The sequence below is a fragment of the Corella eumyota genome, chromosome 5, assembly GCF_963082875.1.
Source record: "Corella eumyota chromosome 5, kaCorEumy4.1, whole genome shotgun sequence".
In the NCBI taxonomy this organism is placed as follows: Eukaryota; Metazoa; Chordata; class Ascidiacea; order Phlebobranchia; family Corellidae; genus Corella; species Corella eumyota.
In genome coordinates this window covers 3792356-3815964 of record NC_137494.1, presented here as the reverse complement: position 1 = coordinate 3815964, position 23609 = coordinate 3792356, and the positions used below count along the sequence as shown (strand labels likewise).

The following is a 23609-nucleotide window of genomic DNA, read 5'->3' as shown; positions in this document are numbered from 1 at the left end:
GTTAAAAATAAATCGGTACCTACCTTACAATATTTTACCTCTAGGGGATTTCCCAACAACAATAACATTCTGTTTCTCTGTAACGTGATACTTCGCTTGACTAATTTCTAAAAATAGAAATTATTTAATGATTTAAATTTTAAATGTAAAAAATATTAGCTAATGTTCAACAAAACACAATTAAAATTATATTAAAGTAGCGAAAAGATTACAATAAAAGTTCAAATAAAAAAAAAACAATTCCAAAGTATTTTTTAGGCTATGGTTAACATGCTTAAAATTTAGTTTACTGTTTATTTTTAGGCGAAATGTTCACATTTGGCGGCTGCAACGCATTTTCACTCGTAATCGAAAAAATGTCTAAAACAATCTTTTTAAAAGTTTCGTTTTTTAAACACCGATTTATTATCGTAAAATTTTTTTTTTAGTGTAGGCAGAAAATGATCACTTACTACCAAATTTCGTTACATTTAAAACAGGCACTAGCAATTTCAAACCTGAGTTTTGGTATGATATCCAAAACTTTTTATTAAAAATTATAAAAAACGGCTTTTGAGAAAGGCTTCTGTTAAAAGGTAAAAGATTTATTCAGTATAATTTTATCGCCCACACAATATTTCACAGAAAAAAAAAATTTTGTCAGCCAATAACTCTGAAACTTACTGTTATTAAATGCTGTGTAAGTTTTAAGTCAATTTGTTCGCGGCATCACGAAAAGACGAATTTTTAGCAGGTTTGTTTATCATTTACAGCTTTAGTTTGTTTATTGTTCAAGTTTTATTTTTCTTATATCACGAATATAGGAAGCAATAAATTATTACAACATCCTTAAGTGAACGTTTAATGTTTATAAGAAAGTTACACCAAAAGTATATATTGCTAACTATAGTCTAAATTACATTAAATTCAAGATGAAACTTTGCTTTTTTTACTACAGTATCAGGTAGACTAAATTGGTAACTTTTGTTGCCAGATTTACTTTTTAAAGTTTAGTTACCTTGCCAAAGTAAAGCGTCCTTGATTATTACTTATGACTAGCATTTTTGTTGTTTATTAAGGTTTGGAGCATACCGTGGAACGGCTGGTTACGCTATGCGTGGAATGACTGAAGATGGTTCTAGAAATCTTTACCTAACTAGATTCGGAACACGTGATCTCGATAATGATGTATGCGATCCGTGCATGTACGAGGGTAGAGGTAATTAGTAACTTCCCAATTTCAATTTTAACCAGCTTACTCCCATTACAAAATTCTCGGATCACTTGTTTCTTATGGTTTTCGGAAAAACTTAAGACCGTAAAGTACAAGAGAGAATTAGGTAAGACCGTAAAGTACGAAAACGCATTCGCTAAGCCCGTGAATGACAAAAGAGAATCAGAAAGGACCGTAGAGTACAATAGAGAATTAGCTAGGATCTTATAGTAGAACCTTTTTTTCTAAGAACTGCAAGATACAAGTGATCCAAAATCTCTATTTTAAAGTAAATAACACCCCATTTTTTGTTTTTAAGCCTTTACAAATTGTGCCAAATTACAAAACGGTGGATGGTGGTATAAGGCATGTGCTGATGCAAACTTGAACGGTAGATATGTCAGTAGAGAAGACTTAACCAGTTGCAATAGAGAAGACTGCTACGGAATTAACTGGAGAACTTGGCATAATGAAGTTGATTACTCACTCAAGGCAACTCTTATGATGATTAAAACCATATCACCAGACCAAGAAGAATATGAAGATAGCTAGTCAATCCTTTTTATTAAAAATTGAACAAAAATATGCAAAAAACGTAAGCATCTGATAAGATTTATTATACAATTAATCAAACATATTATAAATTTATAACGGTTAAAAATTTAAATATTTTACAAAATTTTAATCTACAATAAAAGTTAATTATTGTTTTTAAATATTAAAATTACATTTATTCTAATAAAGAAAACAATATTATCGCACGAAAAAAGTAATTTGTGCTATACCCTTGTACAAAAAAATCATATAAATAAATATTTATTTATATTAATGTACAAAAATTTCTAGATTTTAATCATGTGCAAATGAAAAATAATGCACAAATCAATGTTAAAACAAAATAAAAATCTGAACTTAAAATAAATATTAAATTTCATTTAAAATATTAGAACTTTATAAATATTAAGAGCATAAATAGAAATTAAATTTCTAAATATATATATTTAATAAAAACAAGACTGATTAAAAATATTTAACAAATTGGTTAAATGCAAATCATAATTGAATTAAAACTAATAAAAACATCTATCTATATACATTATATAAACTCTAAAATACTTTTACTACAGTAAGACAACAGTAAAGCACAAATCCTATGCAATATTATCCAAAAGGCAAAAAGTATAAAATCTCACAAATTGAAATACCTATATCTAAATATTTAAAATTATTAATATTAAAAATGCATTATTAAAGTCATCTAAACTGTTTGTTATAACTTTAATGAGTGTAATCTCCAATAATTTCAGCAATTTCTGGAAAAGTAATCGCATGTGTTACCTTAAAAGGTGCATTTTTCCATTTCGCTGCATGCTTTGTTTCACCTCCTTTTTCCATTACGAAGCCGCTTATTTTAATAACAGACAAAAAACAGTTTTTGTATTTCATCCTATTTCCCCAATCCGATCTAAAAAAAATTCTGTCTGGTTTTAGAATTTCTTACGAATCATTTCATGATATTTGAAAACTAACTAGGTCACAAACTTAATTGCAATATAAAAACATTTTTAATCAAAAAAAAGTATAGATACAAAATACAAGAGTAATAATAAATGCATCAATTTGTTGCATTAAGTACAAAATGCAACTAAGAAAATACAAATTAATGTACCTGCAACCTGAATTATTACAGTAAATTTTTCCAACTGTATATTCATCGTCTCCAATTCGTCTTGGGTTCTTCAGATCTACAAACCTGGCCTTCATTCGAAAATTAACATCTGCTGCAATGTGGTGCTAATATAAAATGTTTTTATTTACTTTCCAAAAGAGTTAAGAGTAAACTTGTAACTGTACCTGTTTATTTAATAATGCAAGTTTGTTAGACGATATAACCTCAGTTCTACACTCTTTGCAACTCAATAGCCAAACTGATTTAGAAGCAGGCTCTCTCATATCCTCAGTGGGAAGTTGTTTTTCATGAATTCTTACCCCTTTTAATTCAACTTGCTTCTCTAAAACCTGTTAGATATTCAAATCTATTTAAACCACATACAACGAAAAAACGGGTTCTTGTAATTTCTATGCAAAGTCTTAAGTTACAATTGTCATTTTATATTATTGCGTTAGTGGTAATATTTTTATAATATTGTCATAAAAGTAGTAGTTACCCTTTCTTTAATCTCACTGGAAGGTAGTTCGTACATCTTGTTTAAAGTCAGTTTTGTAAGTTCTGCATTCAACTTATTCTTGTTTTCCAACTTAATAAATTTACTATCTTCATGCGAAATAATCACAATCCTGACATTTCCAGCTCTTGCCCGACCTTATAAACAAAAAATATAAGTAATGTATTGATAATTAAGCATAGTTTTGAATTTTCTTGATAACTAAGCATAGTTGAAAAGCCTAATAGTAGGTAGGCAAATACAACTTAAAACTGTAAGCTATCCTATAATAGGGCTGCATACAGTTCGCCTTCTTACATAGAGAAAACAAGAGTAGCAATTAAAAATTACCAATTCTTTGAACAGAACCAATTTCGGAAGTAGAGTAGTTGTAGGTTATGATCATGTTGCAGGATTGTATATCCAAACCTTCTTCAGCTACTGAAGTTGCTACAATCAACTTGCAATTTCCTTTAAATGACTGCACCACTGTATCCTGCATTGCAGGAGTCATTCCTATTTTATGTACAAAAATAAATTTTCTTTTACATGAATATATTGGTATGTTTTACTGCTTTAACATAGGTTACCACCAACAACATATCTTACTGGCAGCAGTGTGTAGTGGTTACAACACTTGACTTTACTACATGAGGTTCTGGGTCCGATTCCCGATGCTTTAATGCTGTATGACCCTTGTACAAAGCGATATGAATGATGTAAACTCCTGCTAAGCCAAAAACCAATCAGCAGGTCAATTAACAGACTACTGTAATCTATAATAGGCAAAACTGCCAAAAACAATTTAAGGCTGGTTTGGGTGACTGATATATCCCTTTGTTTGGGCCATTAAGCCAACCTTAATTTGTGAAGTCATCCCTTTAACAAGGGTGAGTAAACACAAAAACTACACAAAAAAACAAATTTACCATATTCTGTTTGTTTTGCATTGGTGCCTGTTAAATAACTAGCATCTAACTGCAGTGGTTGAAGCTTCTTATTTGCCTGTAAAAACAACACTAAACCAGCGGCAATAGCTCTAGTTCGAGCAAAAACAATACACTTTGAGTCTGGCTTTTTTTGAAAATGTTTCAAAATTTGATTTTCAAGATTTGTCAGCATTGGATTAACATGTGTTGGTTCGTAATCTTTCACTAAAATATAACACTGATAATTAAAAACAACTTTATTAGTCATAATTTACTTTAATCTTTAACAATTTGGAACCACTAAATATTAAACAACATTAAGTAATTGTTGCAAAGCATACCTACATCAGTCAAACAATGATAAAATTACAGCTTTAAAGAAGTAAGTTAAATAATAACATACTGTATTCCTCATAAAGTTTTTTTAAATATTCTTTAATTGAATTTCGGGGTTCATTTTCAAACAAATCTTCGTCAATATATTTAACTGCATCAGTTGCCCGAACATGATCGTTTATTTCGAGTGAATCGTTGTATTTCTACAATTTAAATAAAATATTTTATGTTCAATGTTGTACGCTTCTAATTAAAGATTACTATGTGTTAATATTGAAATTGGTTGAAAAATTTTAGTTGAAAAATTAAATATTTTCATACCCTTAGATTGTTTGCATAATTAATAAGTTTTCTTCTAGGACCTATCCTGGGAAGAACAACAGCAATCTTGCTAAATTCAACGATAAATTGAACATACTGCTCAGTTCCTTTTTGAGGAAAAATTATATTTTCTTCATTGATCTTGTAAACTAAAAATGTGAAATTTGGTAATTAAAATTTCACGAAAGTTTTTTTTAAGCGGTTAGGCCAAAATGCAATTTTAAATTTCTCAAAAGTTTTATTTTTTTTGCAAAGATAATTAAACAATTACATTCATCTTTCATCTGGGATTCAATGGTTGTCATTATCTTTGAAATTCTTGGAGTAAATGTGTCTGTGTCAGGTTTTAATACAGCAATAACAACTTTAAAATAAAACCAAATTTATTAATTATTTACAAATTTAGTTCCAAAATGGTAAGAATATTAGTCAAAATCTACTTATTGCATTTCAACCGTTACAAAAGCAAAAATTTACAAGCATTCATCATGTTTCTGTAACACAAAAAAACATGCTCTATCAAAAAAAGTCTTTTGTTTTAATAGCTTACAAAACAATGCATAATCTTAAAATTGTACAAAGTTGGATGCTCTAAGTATTTAAACTAAAATTAAGTTAAAAAAAACTAACTTTCTTTTTTTTGTTTCCTGTTGTATTGTTCTAATTCTTGAATGTTTTCACGAACCAAGACGGGATTTTGTGTTACATTCATATTCGCCATTAATATTAAAATTGATTCCAATGCCTTTTCTGGTTCTTCCCCCTTTCCAATACCTGGTGAGGCAGTCAAACCAACAATCTAACAAAAAATTATTATTTTAATTTACTTTTTTATAGCATACTTTAAAATTAATAAAAGAGTGATATTTTTTCCAACATTTAATAAAAATTTTTCACCTCTATAAAAATTGTTTAATAAAATTCATGTTTACTGAGAATATGGAAAAAGGAAAATAAAATACTAGATATAAATTAAAATATTTTTTTGTATTAGCCTATATTTATCCTCGATGTTGGAAAGTCGATTGCGCAACTTAAACATGAGTAACATCAGTTACCTTGACCCAGTCTTGAGTTGTCTGTGGCTGTTTGGGATATTATAAATTATAATTGCCTGATAATTATGCTGCTGATTAAGTGGTGGCTCAGCAGGAGTTCGTACCAATTATAGCGCCTTACTCAAGGGTGCTACAGCATTGCTCAGTGGGGATTGAACATAAGACCTCATGTGTGGTGTAGCAAGTGTTCTTATCACCACACCAAGCTGCCGTTGAAAAATAATATGCAATCGCTCACTTAATATTTTTTTTATTTATAATAGGGAAGAAAATTATTTCATTTTAACTTGTGGAAGTGGTAGATGGTTTTCATATTTTTCATCAAAATAAATTCCCATGATTTGATTGTAAGGGTGCCTCTGAACAGCATGGTGACATTCATCAAAAATAATCAAACTTATTTCTTGAATGTTCAACAACTCTGACTTATCACTTTAAAAACAACATTTTAAATTTTTTTGACTACACCCTAAGATTTTAATGTTGTTTTCGTAACATAAAACATAACAGTCAAAAACTATTTGTACAAAAAATGGGCAAATTAACTTTTGTACCTAGTGTTATCATATGAGTTTAGTCTATTTTTCAGTATTTGTGGTGTCATGACTGTTATGATTGACTCTGTTAATGTTGCTTTAACAGGCACCATTTGACTTATTTCACCGCTTAGATAGTTAACTACATTTCCATTCTCATTTTCAAGATATCTAATAAAATAAAAAAATAGTTTACATTATAAAAAGGATTTCTATATATTCCAGTGGATTTTGACAATAAAATTATTGTTATTAAAAGGTGACAAACTAAACAATAAAAAATATTTAAAAAAACTATTTTATTAAAATGAATTTAGATTCTAAAACTAATATTCTTACTGCCTCAATGATTTGTATTGTTGGTTTACAAGGGGTACTGTTGGTACCAAGAAAATGATTTTGGCTTTGGAATTTTTTTTCATGTGTTCTTGGCATATTTTAGTGGCAACTCTTGTTTTTCCACTGCCTAGAAGTTAATGTTAAAAGCAATTTTTAATCTTAATTAAAGTTTTAGTTGAACAATAAATATAACTTATCCCATCATACTTTAATCATACATTTAATTCAAATTATTTATAAACCTGTTGGAGCAACAATTATACAATTTTCTCCTCTTAATGCAGGCTCTGCGAGTTCTATTTGGTAAGCTCGCAGCGACAAGTTATCTTCCTCTTCTTCTTCATCATCTAAAATTAATAAAATTTAAAAATAAATTTCCAGCAAAAAGTAAATGAAAATACGCAGTAAACTAATCTCTAATCTCCAAATAGCTTATAGTATTCTATTTACACAATTATTTCTTATATTACTGCTTTTTTACAAAAACCTTACCTTCGGAGTCAGAAATTAAGGTCGAACTGTTAAAGATTGCTGCAAGTTTTTTAGCCATTATAAAAGCTATATCTTACTACATAGAAAAAGTTTAAATGTTTCGTCAATACAAAGCAAAAAGTTAAAAATAAATCGGTACCTACCTTACAATACTTTACCTCTAGGGGATTTCCCAACAACAATAACATTCTGTTTCCCTGTAACGTGATACTTCGCTTGACTAATTTCTAAAAATAGAAATTATTTAATGATTTAAATTTTAAATGTAAAAAATATTAGCTAATGTTCAACAAAACACAATTAAAATTATATTAAAGTAGCGAAAAGATTACAATAAAAGTTCAAATAAAAAAAAAACAATTTCAAAAAATTTGAAACGGAAAATTTTTAGCGGTAAATAGCCTACATATTTTTGCACAAATTTTAGGAAAAAGGTATTTTTAGGCTATGTTTAACATGCTTAAAATTAAGTTTACTGTTTATTTTTAGGCGAAATGTTCACATTTGGCGGCTGCAACGCATTTTTCATCGAAGAAACGTCTAAAACAATCTTTTAAAATGATCTTTTTTTAAACGCCAATATGTTATAGTAAAATTTTAGAGTAGGCAGAAAATGATCACTTGCTACCAAATTTCCGTTACATTTAAAACAGGCACTAGCAATTTCAAGCCTGGGTTTTGGTTATGATATCCAAAACTTTTTATTAAAAATTATAAAAAACGGCTTTCGAGAAAGGCTTCTGTTAAAAGGTAAAAGATTTATTCAGTATAATTTTATCGCCCACACAATAATTCACAGAAGAAAAAAATTTTCGTCAGCCAACAACCCTGAAACTTACTGTTATTAAAGGCTGCGTAAGTTTTAAGTCAATTTGTTCGCGGGATCACGAAACGACGAATTTTTAGCAGGTTTGTTTATTATTTACAGCTTTAGTTTGTTTATTGTTCAAGTTTTATTTTTCTTATATCACGAATATAGGAAGCAATAAATTAATACAACATCCTTAAGTGAACGTTTAATGTTTATAAGAAACTTACACCAAAAGTTTATATTGCTAACTATGGTCTAAATTACATTAAATTCAAGATGAAACTTTGCTTGTATATGTTTGCGATTCTTATTTTAACATTGGATGCAAATGCATTTATTTTTGGGTAAATATATAAAAAAGAAAGTTTCAATATATTGCAAATGATTCTCAATCTCTATATTTAAAACAATTTAAGCAGCTTAATAGCCTAAAGTAAAAGGTGTAAGTAAGAAAAAGCATAAATTTGCAGTTATATTCACTTACAATTTTTTTTTATTAAAAGTCGCAGAGGACGTCGTAGACGAACACCAATAAACTGCTCGTGGTCTAGTTGGAAAGGATTTGGAAGGTGTACAGCCAGTTGTGGAGGAGGTCAACGAATAAGGACTAGAGATATTCGCAGAAATAGCAACGATGTGGGAAAACCTTGCCCAGGAGCTAACACCGATATTCAAAAGTGTAACATTCAACCTTGTCCAGTTGATTGCCGCATGGGACCTTGGGGGGCATATAGTGTATGTTCTCGTTCTTGTGGTGGAGGCGACCAAACAAGATATAGGTCCACAGCAGTTCTAAGTCTATTTGGCGGGCGAAAATGTTATCACAAAAGTGAAAAGAGAAGGTGTAACACACAATGCTGTCCAGTGCATGGTCGTTGGGGAAGTTGGGGTCAATTTGGTAGATGTTCAAAAACATGTGGGCTTGGAATAATGACCAGATCAAGATCAATTGCGGTCAGTGCTCGTTGTGGAGGAGACGCTTGCGTTGGATCCTCAACTGACACCAGAACATGCAACTCTAACTGCTGTCCGGTGTCTTGTTCTCTTGGTTCTTGGGGCGCCTTTACTACATGTACAGCTTCTTGTGGAGGCGGCAGGACGACGAGATACAGAGCTATAACAGTTAGCCCTCAATGTGGTGGAAGTGTATGCAGAGGACCTCTTTCTGAAAGCGAACTGTGCAACACCCAATGTTGTCCTGTGGATTGCCAGTTGGGTGAATGGAGCGAGTTTAACGATTGTTCGAGAACCTGTGGTGGTGGTCTTACCTCCCGAAGTAGAGCAGTTTTAGTACCAAACAGTTGTGGAGGAGACATGTGTGAAGGACAATCCAACGAGACCGTAAATTGTAACAATCAGTGTTGTTCTGTTGATTGTGTATATGGAAACTGGAGTGAATTTGAATCTTGCTCAGCAAGCTGTGGAGGCGGACAAAGAAAAAGAACTCGACCTATTGAACAAATTGCTGAATGTGGTGGAATGTCTTGTACAGGACCGGAAAGTGAAATAGAGAAATGCAACACTGATTGTTGCGCAGTGGATTGTCAATATGGAGAATGGAGTGACTTTAATTCATGCTCTGCCACTTGTAATGGTGGTGAAATGACAAGATATAGACATGTAGAAGTAAGCAGTCAATGTGGAGGTGTAGATTGTGATGGTCCAATGGAGGAAACAATGAACTGTTCAACACAATGTTGTCCAGTAGATTGTACTTGGAGCGAATGGGCAGAATTCGGAGATTGTTCTCGAACGTGTGGAAACGGAGAAAGAACAAGAACAAGAGAAATTTTAATTCCAAGTAGCTGCGGAGGTAATGAATGTGCTGATATGCCCATTGATATGGAGGAATGCAGCCTGCAATGTTGTCCTGTTAATTGCGCATTTGGGGAATGGAGTGAATTTGGAAACTGCTCACATTCTTGTGGAGGTGGGTATATGATAAGAACTCGGGATCTCGAAACCTTGGACAGTTGTGGAGGCGATGAATGTGATGAAATGCCATTTGAAACACAGTCATGTAATACACAGCCTTGTCCAATTGATTGTCAGTTAACTGAATGGCAGGAATGGAGTGACTGTTCAAGAACATGTCGACAAGGAACCCAAACAAGAATAAGATTTGAAATTGGTCCTTTGGATGGTGGTGAACCTTGCGAAGGTCAGACAACCATGGAAAGGTGAGTTTATATCTATTCTTATAATAACACATTTTTAAAATTAAAATGTTTAAATTGTACTCTTAAATGTCATAAAGTGCTAAGCACATGTTGTCAAAGTATATGGAGAAAATAAAGTTATGGCATCATATGTTATAGATCTTGTAATGAAGAAGTATGTTGTCCAGTCAATTGTGAAGAAAGACAATGGGGAAATTGGGGAGAATGTTCAGAATCTTGCGGAAATGGTAAGCTACCAAAACAATATACATTCTTAATTCTAAATATATGTTTGAGATCGTGCCTACATCTACTTAAAATAAAAACAATAATATTAAACTTATTTCAAGGTCAACAACAACGAAGTAGAGAGATAGATGAAGAGACATGTGAAGGAGAAATTTGTTCGGGAGAAACTCGGGACTGTAATGTAACTTGTTGTCCAATGGATTGCGTGTGGGCTACGTGGACAGCTTTTAGCAAGTAAAGCTTTATAGTTTATTACATTTTTATGTTTAAAATGCCGTTTTAAAAATTAAAGATAAGAGAAAACAAACACTACCGTTTTTTGTTGTTGAATAGTTGCAGTCAAGACTGTGAAGGAGGCATGACGTCGCGGAGTAGAACGATCTTAACAGCAGCATCTTGTGGCGGTGCAGAATGTTCGGAAAATGCAACAGAGTCAACAGATTGTGGAGAAGGATGTTGTCCTGGTAAAATATATTGTTTTCATTTTAAAAATTTAGATTAATAATATGTTGAAAATAAAGTATTACTTTATGTTTGTTTAAAGAAAACTGCAGCACAAGCGAATGGGGTGAATGGTCGGAGTGTCCCGTGACGTGTGGGGACGAGGGGGAACAAACTCGCAGACGAAGGGTCACTGGGTTATCAAGTTGTGGGGGAGTGGAATGCAGGGATACAAATTTAGTAGATCGAAGGTCGTGCGAAAGGATTTGTGAAAATGGTGGAGTTTTGAACAATAACGAATGTTTTTGTCCATTGGGTTGGACAGGACTGTGTTGTCAAATTGGTAAATATTGTAAAGAGCTGGATATCAATCTGTAGTTTAAAGTTATTCTTTTGTTAGTGATATAAAAGGTTAAGGTAAACTTATCAAAACAGAAAGTAATTTTTTAATAGTTTGTTTAAAAATATTTAATTTTATTTTAGTTTTAATTAACTAAAGGTTAAAATTAATATTTTTTGTTCAAGGTACCTTGGAAGAATGTGATCAGGAACAACCTCCTGTAACTCCGGCAGAATAACCTTAATTTAATTATATTTATTCAAAAAATATATATTTATATACCAATAACAAAATCGTTGTAACTTAATAGCATATACTTTGAGTGCATATTCTAGATTTTTAGTAAAATGTATTTTAAGCAGTGTTGTACTTTATAAAATGTACTGTGTTCTATCTAAGTGTTTCCTTATACCAATAAAATGGCTTTGTATTAATGTTTTGTTAAAAAAAATATTAGTTGTGTAATATTAAAGAAAAATTTTAAGGTTTACCAGAATTAGGAAAATATGTTAAGAATAATAAAGAAGAGATAAATATATGTTTTTACAAAAAACTAAAATCTTTATATTAAAAGAATTAAAAACGAGATAATTTTTTAAAACTTTCCATTTACAGAGTAACTATTTTAAATGCACAAACTTGCCTAAGTCTTTTTGAAAATTAAATTTCAGTGATTAAGTTCAAGTTGTTTTTTGTTTTTATATCATATCTTTTTACTGTTGTTGTTTATTAAGTTTTAGACAAAACAAATACATTGCAAGATCACGATAAGACAAATTTTTCAATGTTTTTGTTTATAATTCACAGCCTTAGTTTGTTTATTGTTCAAGTTTTATTCTCCTTATATCACGAATATAGGAAGCAATAAATTAATACAACATCCTTAAGTGAACGTTTAATGTTTATAAGAAAGTTACACTAAAAGTTTATATTGCTAACTAAGTGAGTCTTAATTACATCTATTGCTAGTCTAGATAGGTGAAATGAAGCTTTGCTTATACATCTTGGGTCTTCTTATTATTGCTTTAGTTCAAGATCAAGCACATGGGTAATTAAAACTTACATACTTGGAAAGTAATATTCGAAAATAAAACTTGAAAGAAAGTTGAATAATCGTACAGCCTTAAGAGCTTTATAAATAAAAAACACGGAAAATACTAAATCCAATATGTTAAATTTAAATGAGACATTTACAGAGATTAAAGATCAGTAAATATTTTTAATGATTAATTTTAGTTTATTCTTCGGTCGTCGTCGCCGAAGAAGAAGAGTTCCACAAAATTGTGTTTGGAGTCGATGGAGCTCTTATGGAAGATGTACAGCAACATGTGGAGGCGGTCATCAAACAAGAACAAGAAATATTCAAACAGATAACAGTAACGGTGGAATACCTTGTCGAGGATCTACAGGTGAAGTTCGAAAATGTAACACACAGTGCTGTCGTGTAAACTGCGTGTACACACCCTGGGAGGGGTACGGTAGCTGTTCACAATCGTGTGGTAGTGGTCAACGGGAAAGATATAGAAGCATTGTGGTTGAACCAAAATGTGGTGGAACAGGTTGCCCTGGTTTAAAAGGAACAAAAACTTGTAACACACAATGCTGCCCAAGGAATTGTAGATGGGGAAGCTGGAGTCAGTTTGGTAGATGTTCGAAAACTTGTGGACTTGGATCAATGACTAGAACAAGGTCAATTGTAGTCAGTGCTCGATGTGGTGGAGATGCTTGCATTGGCCCTTCGACTGATACGAGAACATGCAACTCTAACTGTTGTCCTGTGTCTTGTTCGCTAAGTTCTTGGGGTGTTTTTGGAACATGTTCTACAACTTGTGGTGGCGGACAAAGAACACGATATAGATCAATAGATGGTAGTCCTTCTTGTGGTGGCAGTACATGTGGAGGAACAACATTTGACAGACAAGTGTGCAACAGCCAATGCTGTCCTGTGGATTGTCAGTGGAGTGAATGGCAGAAATTTGATGATTGTTCACTAACATGTGGAGGTGGGAGAACGTCCCGAAGTAGAACAGTGTTAGTTCCTAACAGCTGTGGAGGCAAAATGTGTGAAGGACAATCCTCTGAAACTGTAATATGTAACGATCAGTGTTGTCCTGTCGATTGTAGATACGGAACCTGGAGTGAATTTAATTTATGTTCAGCTAGCTGTGGAGGAGGACAAAGAAGAAGGACAAGATCCATTGAACAAGTTGCTGAATGCGGTGGTATGTCGTGTACAGGGCCGGAAACTGAAATAGAGAAATGCAACACTGATTGTTGCGCAGTGGATTGTCAATATGGAGAATGGAGTGATTTCAAATCATGTTCCTCCACTTGTGGTGGGGGTGAAATGACAAGATATAGATCAATAGAAGAGAGCAGTCAATGTGGTGGTCTAGAATGTGAGGGAGCAATGATCGAATCAATAAACTGTTCCACACAGTGTTGTCCTGTAGAATGTACTTGGAGCGAATGGGCAGAATTTGGAGATTGTTCTCAGACATGTGGAAACGGTGAAAGAACAAGAACAAGAGAAATTCTAACTCCAAGTAGCTGCGGAGGTAATGAATGTTCTGGCACTTCTTCTGAAACTGTAGCCTGTGGAGCACAATGTTGCCCGATTGATTGCTCATTTGGTGAATGGAGTGCATTCGGAAACTGTACACTTGCTTGTGGTGGAGGTTTTATGGTAAGAACTCGGGACATTGAAACTTTGGATAGTTGTGGAGGTATTGAATGTGATGAAATGCCATTCGAATCACAGCCATGTAATGTACAGCCTTGTTCCATTGATTGCCAGTTAACTGAATGGCAGGAATGGAGTGACTGTTCAACAACTTGTCAACAAGGAACCCAAACCAGAATTAGATTTGAAGTTGGGCCCTTTAATGGAGGCGACCCTTGCGAAGGCCAAACAACCATGGAAAGGTAAACAAACAAATATCTAACACAGGTAATGTTTGAAATTATAAAGAAAGGAAATTTAGAAAATGTAGCCTCAATTAAAGCCATGTAACCTTGAGTTTTGTGTTATAGGAGTTGTAATGAAGATGTATGTTGTCCAGTTAACTGTGAAGTAAGAGATTGGGGAAACTGGGGAGCATGTTCAGAAACTTGTGGAACTGGTGAGTAAGCATTTTGCAATTAAATATATTAAGATTAAAAAGTGCCTTTAAATTTTACAAATATTTGTTGGATTAAAAAGTCTTAAAATCTTTTGTTAGGCCAACAACAACGAAATAGAATGGTTATCGAAGAGACATGTGGGGGGGAGAATTGTTCAGTTAATTCTCAAGAAACCCGAGATTGTAATGTAACATGTTGTATGATAGATTGTGCGTGGACAGAATGGTCCGAGTTCAGCAGGTATTTACTTGTTTTTATTTATATAAATCTTTAATAACTGATACTGTTAGGGTGTTTTTCTGGTTTATAAACCGCCAAAAGGTTGTAACAAAATATTTTAAAATAATGAGTTTTTATCTAGCAATAGGTGCAATTACATATTAACTACCTTGTTTTGTAAATTAGTTGCAGTCAAGACTGTGAAGGAGGCATGATGTCACGGAATAGAACGATCTTAACAGCGGCATCCTGTGGCGGTGCAGAATGTTCGGAAAATGCGACAGAATCAAGAGGTTGTGGGGAAGGATGTTGTCCTGGTAAAATATATTGTTTTTTATTTTAAAACTTAGATGTATATTATATGTCATATAGGAAATTAGAATATTATTTTAAATTTGTTTACTACTAATTAAATTATTTATTTAAAGAAAATTGCAGCGTGAGCGAATGGGGTGAATGGTCGGAATGTTCGGTGGGATGTGGGGACGAGGGAGAACAAACCCGCAGCCGAACAGTTACAGGATTATCAAGTTGTGGAGGCATTGAGTGTAATAACACGAGTTTAGTGGAACAGAGAATGTGCGAGAGAATATGTGAAAATGGCGGAATTCATAACAACAACGAATGCCTTTGTCCATTAGGATGGACAGGGTTATGTTGTCATTTTGGTAAGCATATTAAACATATCTATGCAAAATTTAAAAAATGCCTAAAACAACATAGTTAGTGGCCACATGTGCTGGTCTATATACCTTATACAGAACCTAATGTTTGCTTTTAATACAGCGGGTCAGGGATGCTATATAGAAAACAAAATTAAAACCTTACAAAAATTCAAAATTTATATTTATTAACAAACGGGTTGATTTTTTCCAAACTTTTTTAAAATTAAATTTACGATTACTACAACTTTTAATAATATAGAATTCTTAAATTTGTAATTTTGTTTCAAGCTACTTTAGAGCCATGCAATATGGAACAACCACCTGTTACCCCGCAGCAATAAAACAATCAACAAACCTATCAAAATACTCGGAGCTTTTTTAAAAGTTCTCGAACGATCTTATTAACTTTACATATTTTTCCAAATATCTCTTCACTTTTATAGTTGTTTGAAATATTTATACATATACTCTATATATACCATAAATATATATTCTCCAATTCTATAAGTAGAATGATGTTTTGAATTATTATATCACAGAGCATAAAAATATGTTCTTAAGGTATATACTCTAGTAAACGTTATGTTTATGGATAAATATTCGTATTAGTTGGTGTAATAAATATTTGGTTCAACCGAATGGATTTAGTTAATTAAGGATAGTAAATGACCACCCAATAGTAAAAACAAAGACTTAGTGATATGATAAGTTTAATGAAATGACAAAGAACTTTGAAAGGTTGAAAAAAAAAACACAAAACTAAAAAACTGTTAAAAATATATACACTTACAATGCAACATAAAAAATTCAAAACTACTGCATATTTTTACAACAACAAAAAAGTTAAAATTTCTGTACCTTTAATATTTGAAATGTTGTTTGAGTGTACCGCATATATATTCCAAACAGTAAGATATCCATATTTTATAATCAAACAATACAATATAAAGTTAAACTACCTAACTTTTGCCTTAACTAAAATCTTAAAAGAGAACCAGTGGAGAGTATGGAATGCTGAAAAAGAAAGAGAAACTGCGAAATAACGAATAACCACCCCAAGGCAAAAAATGATTGAAGTGAAAAATAGAACTTAGCGATAAAATGATTTTGGTTAAAAGCACAATCGTCGTTAAATAGAAAAGTATGGTGAACATTTAGGTTAAAAAAAATTACATAAAACAAAAAGTTGAATAGTGATAATGTTTTTAATTTTGTTTTGGGTTGGAATATTTCTCAATTCCATCATTATACGAAGTTAGATTTTGATTCCTAAATGAAAAAAGAAAATGTTTATATTTTTACATTTCCCGCTGTTTTTGAACAAAAAGCTTTGTTAATAATTTACCCTTCGACTTTTCCAACACATATAAGCACTAAGAACGATTATAAAAACCACAAGAATCACTATTATGCTGATAACTGCTTGTAACCAAGGTTGCAGGCCGGCTATGACACCTAAAATTAAAGAAATTAATTTTATTAAACAAATACTATAACAACAACTTAAATCTGTAGTACATACATCATAAATTTTTTTTAATGGCAGTCTAAGGATCAAAACTTTTACTTACATAAAGTTAAGTCCGAATTTAACGTGCTTCCAGGAGGACAAACGCACGCAAATCTTCCAGAATTCTCGCTAACACACATTGTATTTCCATGGTTACCACATACGCCAGGCTGTTCGCAGTAGTTAGGCTCGCAAACGATCAAACTTGTCACGCAATTGTTCCTAAGCGTTCCTAGACATGAATTACACATGTACTGCACGCCTTCCGAACCTTAAACACAAGTTTATTAATAATCTCGTCTTTAGTTTAGAGTTGTGTAAATTTACCTACAGCACAATAATCTATTTAAAAAATGCAATTACATTAGTTTGTTAATGTAAAAAATTATTTTAAATAATCAGTAAAAACTTACTTGATTCTGATATAGAACATAAACCTCCAAACAAACAGTTTTGATTTAGATTGTCAGAGGAACATGCCTCTGCTATTGTTACATCTCCGCACCTACATTCATTACCGTTTCCTATAAATCCAGCGTTACAATTGCATGTAAAACCTCCAATTATGTTGGAGCAAGTGGCATTTTCGTGACAATTATGCAAAGGATTTGTTAAATCACATTCAAATATATCCACACAGTTTACCCCATCACCAGAATAGCCGTTGTTGCAAGCACAAGTAAACGATCCAGCTGTGTTAGAGCAAGTTGCGTTATCATGACAATTGTCTGTCATTAAATCACATTCATTTACGTCAGTGCAAGTTTCTTCATCACCAGAATATCCAGGTAAACAGATACATTCGTCAGAAAAAGGTCCTGTCACTACACACGTAGAATTGGGACTGCAAGTTAAAACGTTTTGGCAATGTTCATAACCACAATTTACCCCATTTCCAGTAAATCCTTCATTACAAGTACAAGTAAATGAACCATTTCTGTTATTGCAAGTAGCATTGTTATGACAATTGTCAGTTATTAGAGCACATTCATTAATGTCTACACAGTTTATTCCATTTCCAGAATACCCGATGTTACATGTACAAGTAAATGATCCAACTGTATTAGAGCAGTAAGCGTTATCATGACAATTGTCTGTCATTAATTCACATTCATTTTCGTCAGCGCAAGTTTCTCCATCACCAGAAAATCCAGGTGAACAGATACATTCGTCAGAAAAAGGTCCTGTCACTACACACGTAGAATTGGGACTGCAAGTTAAAACGTTTTGGCAATGTTCATAACCACAATTTACCCCATTTCCAGTAAATCCTTCATTACAAGTACAAGTAAATGAACCATTTCTGTTATTGCAAGTAGCATTGTTATGACAATTGCCAGTCATTAGAGCACATTCATTAATGTCTACACAGTTTATTCCATTTCCAGAATACCCGATGTTACATGTACAAGTAAATGATCCAATTGTATTAGAGCAGTTAGCGTTATCATGACAATTGTCTGTCATTAAAGCACATTCATTAAAATCATTACAGGTTTCTCCATTACCCGTGTATCCAGTTAAGCAGACGCAGCTATCAGTAGAAGGTCCTGTTACTACACACGTAGAGTTTTCATTGCAACTGGAAACATTTTGACAGGGCTGATATGTACAAGATACCCCATCCCCACTAAATCCTGCATTACAACTACAGGTGAAATTTCCAATAGTGTTATTGCAGATAGCATTGTCATGACAATTATCTGTCATCAGTTCACATTCATCGATGTCCGCGCAGTTTACTCCATTTCCAGAATATCCATTATTACAAGTACAAGTAAAAGACCCGTTAGTGTTAGAGCAATTGGCATTATCATCACAATTATCTGTCATTAATTCACATTCATCGATGTCTGCGCAGTTTACTCCATCTCCAGAATAGCCAGCATTGCAGGCACAAGTAAATGACCCTATTGTGTTAGAGCAATTGGCATTATCATCACAATTATCTGTCATTAATTCACATTCATCGATGTCTGCGCAGTTTACTCCATTTCCAGAATATCCAGAGTTGCAGGAACAAGCAAATGACCCTCCGGTGTTAGAGCAATTGGCATTATCATCACAATTATCTGTCATTAATTCACATTCATTTTCATCAGTGCAGTTTACTCCATCGCCACTGTATCCAACATTACAAGCACAAGTAAATGATCCTATTGTGTTTGTACAAGTAGCATTGGAATCGCAGTTGTCACTAATATTGCATTCAACAACATCTAAAACCAATTTAATCACTTGCTTAGCTATTCAAATTTTATAAAAAGAAATACAAAAATTATACCGATAGAATCATATACAAAGTGTTATTTTTTTTAGAAAAGTTACTAATATCAATTTACACAAACCCGTAAAAATACTAAAAGTTGAGTTTGGTGATGATAAAGTGTTGTTGGAAGCTGACCGAACACTGACTTCTACATCGATAGAAATATTCATGTTTGAAGGTAATGTGCTAAGTTGGACCTAAAAATAATACCAATGTTTTTTAATAAGATTATTTGCGCAAAAATTAAACGAATAATATTTATTTACGCAAAAAATTGCTGAGTTTTTAAGAAAAGCTTAAAAACACATAAAAAAATGTAAATTCTGACTTGGTAGGTGTTTGATCCGTCCAAGTCATTTTGAGTTAATCTTCCAACTTCTATTCCACTGTAATAAAACCTGTAGCCTGTTGCCCTTTCTGTTGTGGTAGAAGGTAGAATAATTGTGGCACTGGTTACTTCGGCACTTTGTGGGTAAGAAGCAATAAAGTTGTTTGTCATCACAGGACCTGGATCTGCAAATAAAAACAAGTTGCAATCCATAAAAGTCAAAACTGGTTAAAATAAACTGTTGCCAAAAAATAGAACGTTATTTATTGATCCAAAAAATCAAAAAGGTTTATAATAAGGCAATATACCAGATCACTAAAACACCAATCTGACGATAATAACTTAAGATTAAATATGTTTTAGCTGTTTAGTCATTGACCTCACAAAAAGTACATTTAAAGATAAAGATAATCTATTATATAGATTGGGTAAATTACTTGTAGTAAATATAACAGAATATCGTCGAAAGTCTTGTCTAGTTGCTATACTTGTTGCATCGTAATATTTTCTTTCGTAGACTGCATTCCGGCAACCCAAATAATAGTTTTGTTCAATTCCGTAAATCGTGTTTTCCGATAAGTTAAAAACAGTGGCACTATTTGTAACATCGCGAATATCTAAAAAGAAATACACACTTGCAGATATCGGATCATGTACGTTGTCCGGTTCTAGACAAAACATAATTACACTATGGCTCTACTAAATTCTCTTGTCTGGATTACGGTGCGAGAGATGTATTACCTACAGATTACGGATTCTCTCCTATAGTAAACGACACGTTGTTTTGTCTGGAGCCGAACAACATACGTGACCCCAATATCACAAATATTGGTAAAAAATTTTATTGTATTATGTAAATGTTGTTTAACCAAAGGTTCGAATAACCTAAGGTTATTGAATAAGAATCAGTTTAAACTATTAGGCAATATTAGGATAATAACAAACTAACCACTGTTTGTAAATTCTACTTCAGTTTGTGTCTGTGCGCTAGAATCAGAGGAGCCAGGAATTGCAAAGGTATGAGCCCCAAGCAGTCCGTTACCCGAATACAAATTCCAATTTCGTATATCCCTACTGAGACATGGTGGACTATTGTCAGAGACGTATGCTATAAGATCATTTGAGGTAAATGCGTAAGCACCATCGAATCGACCTACAGATTGAAAAAAAACAGACTTGATTTGAAGGGCTGTCACTTTTTTCGGAAAATGTCTATTAATTTCATAAAAATTTTTACACAAATTTCGGTAAAATTTAATACTTATATTTACTTCCAGCTGAAGTAGCCATTACAGTATTATTTCCAAACATCGAGGACAAAGGTGTAGCTATCAAATCAGCATTGCTTGGAATATTTAAACTATCAAGAAAAAATATTTCATGATCAACAAAACTATCATCATTCAGTTCAATAACTTGTACGCTGGCCACATTGGCAGATAAAGCCATATAGGCTGTTGTAAGATCCGCCGATATTTCGTTTCTAAATGTTTCGTTGCTGATATCACTTGCAGTAAACGATCTAGTTGTTGACTGCACTCTTCCAAATCCGGAAGCCATTCCTTTAATTTAAAAATAAGCTTACTTTACTTTTATTTTTTTTATCTTTATCCTCGATGTGGGAAAGTCGAATGCATAACTTAAACACAGAGTAACATCAGTTACTCCGACCCAGTCTCGAGTTGCCTGTGGCAGATTGGGATATTATATAGATTATAATTGCCCGATAATTATACTGCTGATTAAGTGCAGGCTCGGCACGAGTTTGTACCGTTTATAGCGCCTTACTCAAGGGCGCCACAGCATAAGGTCAGTGGGGATTGAACCCACGACCCCATGTGTGAAATAGCAAGTGTTCTTACCACTACACTACGCTGCCGGTTTACTTGTTAGTATATTGAGTTGAAATCTAAAGAGCAGATTTGTTTTGTTTATTCTTAGGCTTGCTTTGTGTAAAACGCTGACTAAAAACTTTAACTGATAATACAGAACGTATGTAACAAAGTGACAAAGTCAACCTTAAAAAACTTGCAGCAAGGTGGCAATAAAGAACCGTCTTAAAATTCAGTAATACTTGCGTACAAGTCGTAACATCGTATTGCGGTTTAAAAGTTCGAAGTATGATTCGCACCAGTGCCTTGCTATTTTCACTTAAAGCAGACGCTGGGTGCTTTACCAATAAACAGTTTATTAAAATACCTGTAGTGATTGTAACTGGAGGTCCATACGGGCTTTGTACTGCAGAAAAGGGACTTGATCCGAATAGTGTTCTGACTCGTGCTCTTACACTGTATTCTGTATTTGCCGTTAGATTTCGAATTCTAGTAAATAAACACATAAATTTTAATAACAGAGGCTATAAGATACAAACAGCCATATGCAAATCACTACACATAGGATTCACAATAGTTTAATAAATTATTTTAGAGATTGTGCATAAATCTTACATTGCCAAATAAGAAGTAGCAGGCGTTATACCGTCCGGTACAATAACAGTGTTGATCACATTTGTATCCAAGTTTGTGTATTCAATTTCCCAGCTTGTAGCACCGGGATTTGGCTCAATGAAAACGGTAATAAACTCAGGAGTGGAAATAAAACTAGAGATGTTAGCACCGGAGGGCGCTATTTAAATAATAATAACAAAAATTAGGTTTTGAAATTTAAGTTTTGAGTAATTTGTGTATAGAACCTAAATATCCACTTTTTAATTCTTTTTTTTTAAGACAATATAGGCGGTTAATTTTTTGCATTGTAACTGATAAAAGACAAAGTAATTTAATACGGTCAAATTAAATAAAACATAAAACCTGTTCTTGCTACGATGATGTCACTTAAATTCCCCGAAACACCGTTGACATCAACACCACGAACTTGTACGTCATAGTTCAAGTTGGCCATTAAATTTGTCTAGAACAAAAAATAAGAATTAAAAATAAAATACTTTAACACAATGTCAATAAAAGAAAATAAAACTTTTTAGTTTTGACAAAATAAATTTGGCTTACTGATATTGTGATTGGAGATGTGGCTCCATTAGTAATTGCTACATTAGCTGGATCGTGTTGGGGAGAAAACCGAACCTGGTAGCTTACTGCGCCACTCAATGGGTCAAAGGTCACATCGAAACTTGTACTGGTAGTTAATGATTCCGGAACAGCAACAGTTGAGGGCGCTGTTAAAAAAATTTATTTCAAGTTTTTTTTTTTGGGGGAGGGGGGGGGGAATAGGTGATAAGCAGGTAAATATAAAAGGTCATGTGTTAATAGCAATTTGAGACTGGTTAAGAGTAACAAACGTCACCCCCAGTTAAGTTTTAAACCAGCCATTGGATCGGCCAAATCAAAAATAACTGTATAAAAAAAATTATACTTAGATGTGCACTAAAATTGCTTGAATAATTCAAAAATGTGAAATAGTATTTACATTTTTAAACGTCATTTTAGTGTAGCCGGTTATCAAATTTTTAGTTTTTTTTTGACATTCAATGTATAATGTTTTTTTAACCATAGCTTCGCTAACTAAGCCTTTGTAAAAGTATAACCCCTACTAAATAAATACACTTGAATACTGGTACAACAATAAATAACAATCTTTGTATACCTTGTAAGGTCTGAGCGAACCCCAATTGTAAATTCAAGATAAAGAAAATCAAAACTTTGACAGCAATCGTCATCACTTGCGATTTAAACATTTTCATTTCTTAACGTAACTTAGCTCAGTTGAATTCCTTTAAAATAAATATTTTGTGTTAGTGTCACATGCTATAAGGTCTGTGTCACATGCTTAAACCACAAAAAAACATATATGTGTAAATCAGAAACCCCCGATTCGTGCTTCAATCTTTCTCTTTTTTTTAGTTTTTTGAGTTAGCGAATAAAAGAAATTCAATGGCGAGTGCACTTAAATAAATAACAAAACAAAGAAAACCTTGATTCTTTCAAAAAGTTTTTGATTCGCTTTCAAAAAGTTTTTTTTATATCATAATATATCTACTGCTGGTCTAATCGGTAAAAAAAATGCGAATCAATACACCTAAAAAATTCCTGTGTCAAATTGATCGTGCAGCGCAGTTGGTACTTTTACCCACAAAAAAAATTTTATACTAAAATGTAAATTTTATGCTA

At 32.7% G+C, this 23609-nt stretch overlaps 4 protein-coding genes across 5 annotated transcripts; 2 read left to right on the top strand and 2 right to left on the bottom strand.

The window, feature by feature from the left end:
• The first annotated feature begins 489 nt into the window (after window positions 1–489).
• On the top strand, window positions 490–6515 carry LOC145753636 (techylectin-5B-like). Its single transcript, XM_082570047.1, has 4 exons — window positions 490–733; window positions 1059–1198; window positions 1512–1787; window positions 6265–6515. Exons 2-3 carry the CDS (start codon window positions 1093–1095, stop codon window positions 1742–1744), a joined length of 339 nt encoding a protein of 112 aa, XP_082426173.1. The 5' UTR covers window positions 490–733; window positions 1059–1092; the 3' UTR covers window positions 1745–1787; window positions 6265–6515.
• On the bottom strand, window positions 2194–10060 carry LOC145753635 (antiviral innate immune response receptor RIG-I-like). Of its 2 annotated transcripts, none has more exons than XM_082570045.1 (16): window positions 8664–9799; window positions 7369–7595; window positions 7119–7223; window positions 6877–7003; window positions 6556–6708; window positions 6289–6433; window positions 5574–5742; window positions 5215–5307; window positions 4944–5092; window positions 4690–4825; window positions 4287–4511; window positions 3709–3873; window positions 3361–3515; window positions 3047–3211; window positions 2862–2986; window positions 2194–2657 (listed from the first exon to the last, which is right to left on the bottom strand). In XM_082570045.1, exons 2-16 carry the CDS (start codon window positions 7424–7426, stop codon window positions 2471–2473), a joined length of 2157 nt encoding a protein of 718 aa, XP_082426171.1. In that variant the 5' UTR covers window positions 7427–7595; window positions 8664–9799; the 3' UTR covers window positions 2194–2470. The 2 variants fall into 2 exon arrangements, 1 of the variants encoding a protein (XP_082426171.1); XR_014283852.1 differs by having other exon boundaries at window positions 2517–2657; window positions 2862–2973; window positions 8664–10060.
• Window positions 8446–15716, top strand: LOC145752676 (SCO-spondin-like). The gene is made up of 14 exons (XM_082568995.1): window positions 8446–8523; window positions 8683–10359; window positions 10498–10586; window positions 10689–10821; window positions 10921–11051; window positions 11132–11371; window positions 11554–11588; window positions 12176–12180; window positions 12605–14293; window positions 14402–14490; window positions 14590–14731; window positions 14897–15027; window positions 15139–15378; window positions 15664–15716. Exons 1-14 carry the CDS (start codon window positions 8456–8458, stop codon window positions 15714–15716), a joined length of 4722 nt encoding a protein of 1573 aa, XP_082425121.1. The 5' UTR covers window positions 8446–8455.
• Window positions 15717–16195: 479 nt separating this feature from the next.
• On the bottom strand, window positions 16196–23235 carry LOC145752818 (uncharacterized). The gene is made up of 14 exons (XM_082569164.1): window positions 23086–23235; window positions 22491–22657; window positions 22293–22392; window positions 21930–22107; window positions 21682–21803; window positions 20754–21044; window positions 20432–20635; window positions 19920–20099; window positions 19483–19667; window positions 19234–19351; window positions 17299–19104; window positions 16947–17156; window positions 16721–16830; window positions 16196–16644 (listed from the first exon to the last, which is right to left on the bottom strand). Exons 1-14 carry the CDS (start codon window positions 23180–23182, stop codon window positions 16621–16623), a joined length of 3792 nt encoding a protein of 1263 aa, XP_082425290.1. The 5' UTR covers window positions 23183–23235; the 3' UTR covers window positions 16196–16620.
• Between the last annotated feature and the right edge of the window lie 374 nt (window positions 23236–23609).

Coding starts and splice junctions, on each gene's coding strand:
- LOC145753636 (XM_082570047.1), top strand. CDS start 1,093: ATGCGTGGAATGACTGAAGATGGTTCTAGAAATCTTTACCTAACTAGA. Junction 1,199..1,511: donor GTGCATGTACGAGGGTAGAG/GTAATTAGTAAC, acceptor TTTGTTTTTAAG/CCTTTACAAATTGTGCCAAA.
- LOC145753635 (XM_082570045.1), bottom strand. CDS start 7,426: ATGGCTAAAAAACTTGCAGCAATCTTTAACAGTTCGACCTTAATTTCT. Junction 7,224..7,368: donor CTTAATTTCTGACTCCGAAG/GTAAGGTTTTTG, acceptor TATTAATTTTAG/ATGATGAAGAAGAAGAGGAA. Junction 3,516..3,708: donor TGGTTCTGTTCAAAGAATTG/GTAATTTTTAAT, acceptor TTTGTTTATAAG/GTCGGGCAAGAGCTGGAAAT.
- LOC145752676 (XM_082568995.1), top strand. CDS start 8,456: ATGAAACTTTGCTTGTATATGTTTGCGATTCTTATTTTAACATTGGAT. Junction 15,028..15,138: donor TGGGGAAGGATGTTGTCCTG/GTAAAATATATT, acceptor ATTTATTTAAAG/AAAATTGCAGCGTGAGCGAA. Junction 15,379..15,663: donor AGGGTTATGTTGTCATTTTG/GTAAGCATATTA, acceptor TTTTGTTTCAAG/CTACTTTAGAGCCATGCAAT.
- LOC145752818 (XM_082569164.1), bottom strand. CDS start 23,182: ATGAAAATGTTTAAATCGCAAGTGATGACGATTGCTGTCAAAGTTTTG. Junction 22,658..23,085: donor GTTCGCTCAGACCTTACAAG/GTATACAAAGAT, acceptor TTTTTTTAACAG/CGCCCTCAACTGTTGCTGTT. Junction 19,352..19,482: donor ACGGATCAAACACCTACCAA/GTCAGAATTTAC, acceptor TATTATTTTTAG/GTCCAACTTAGCACATTACC.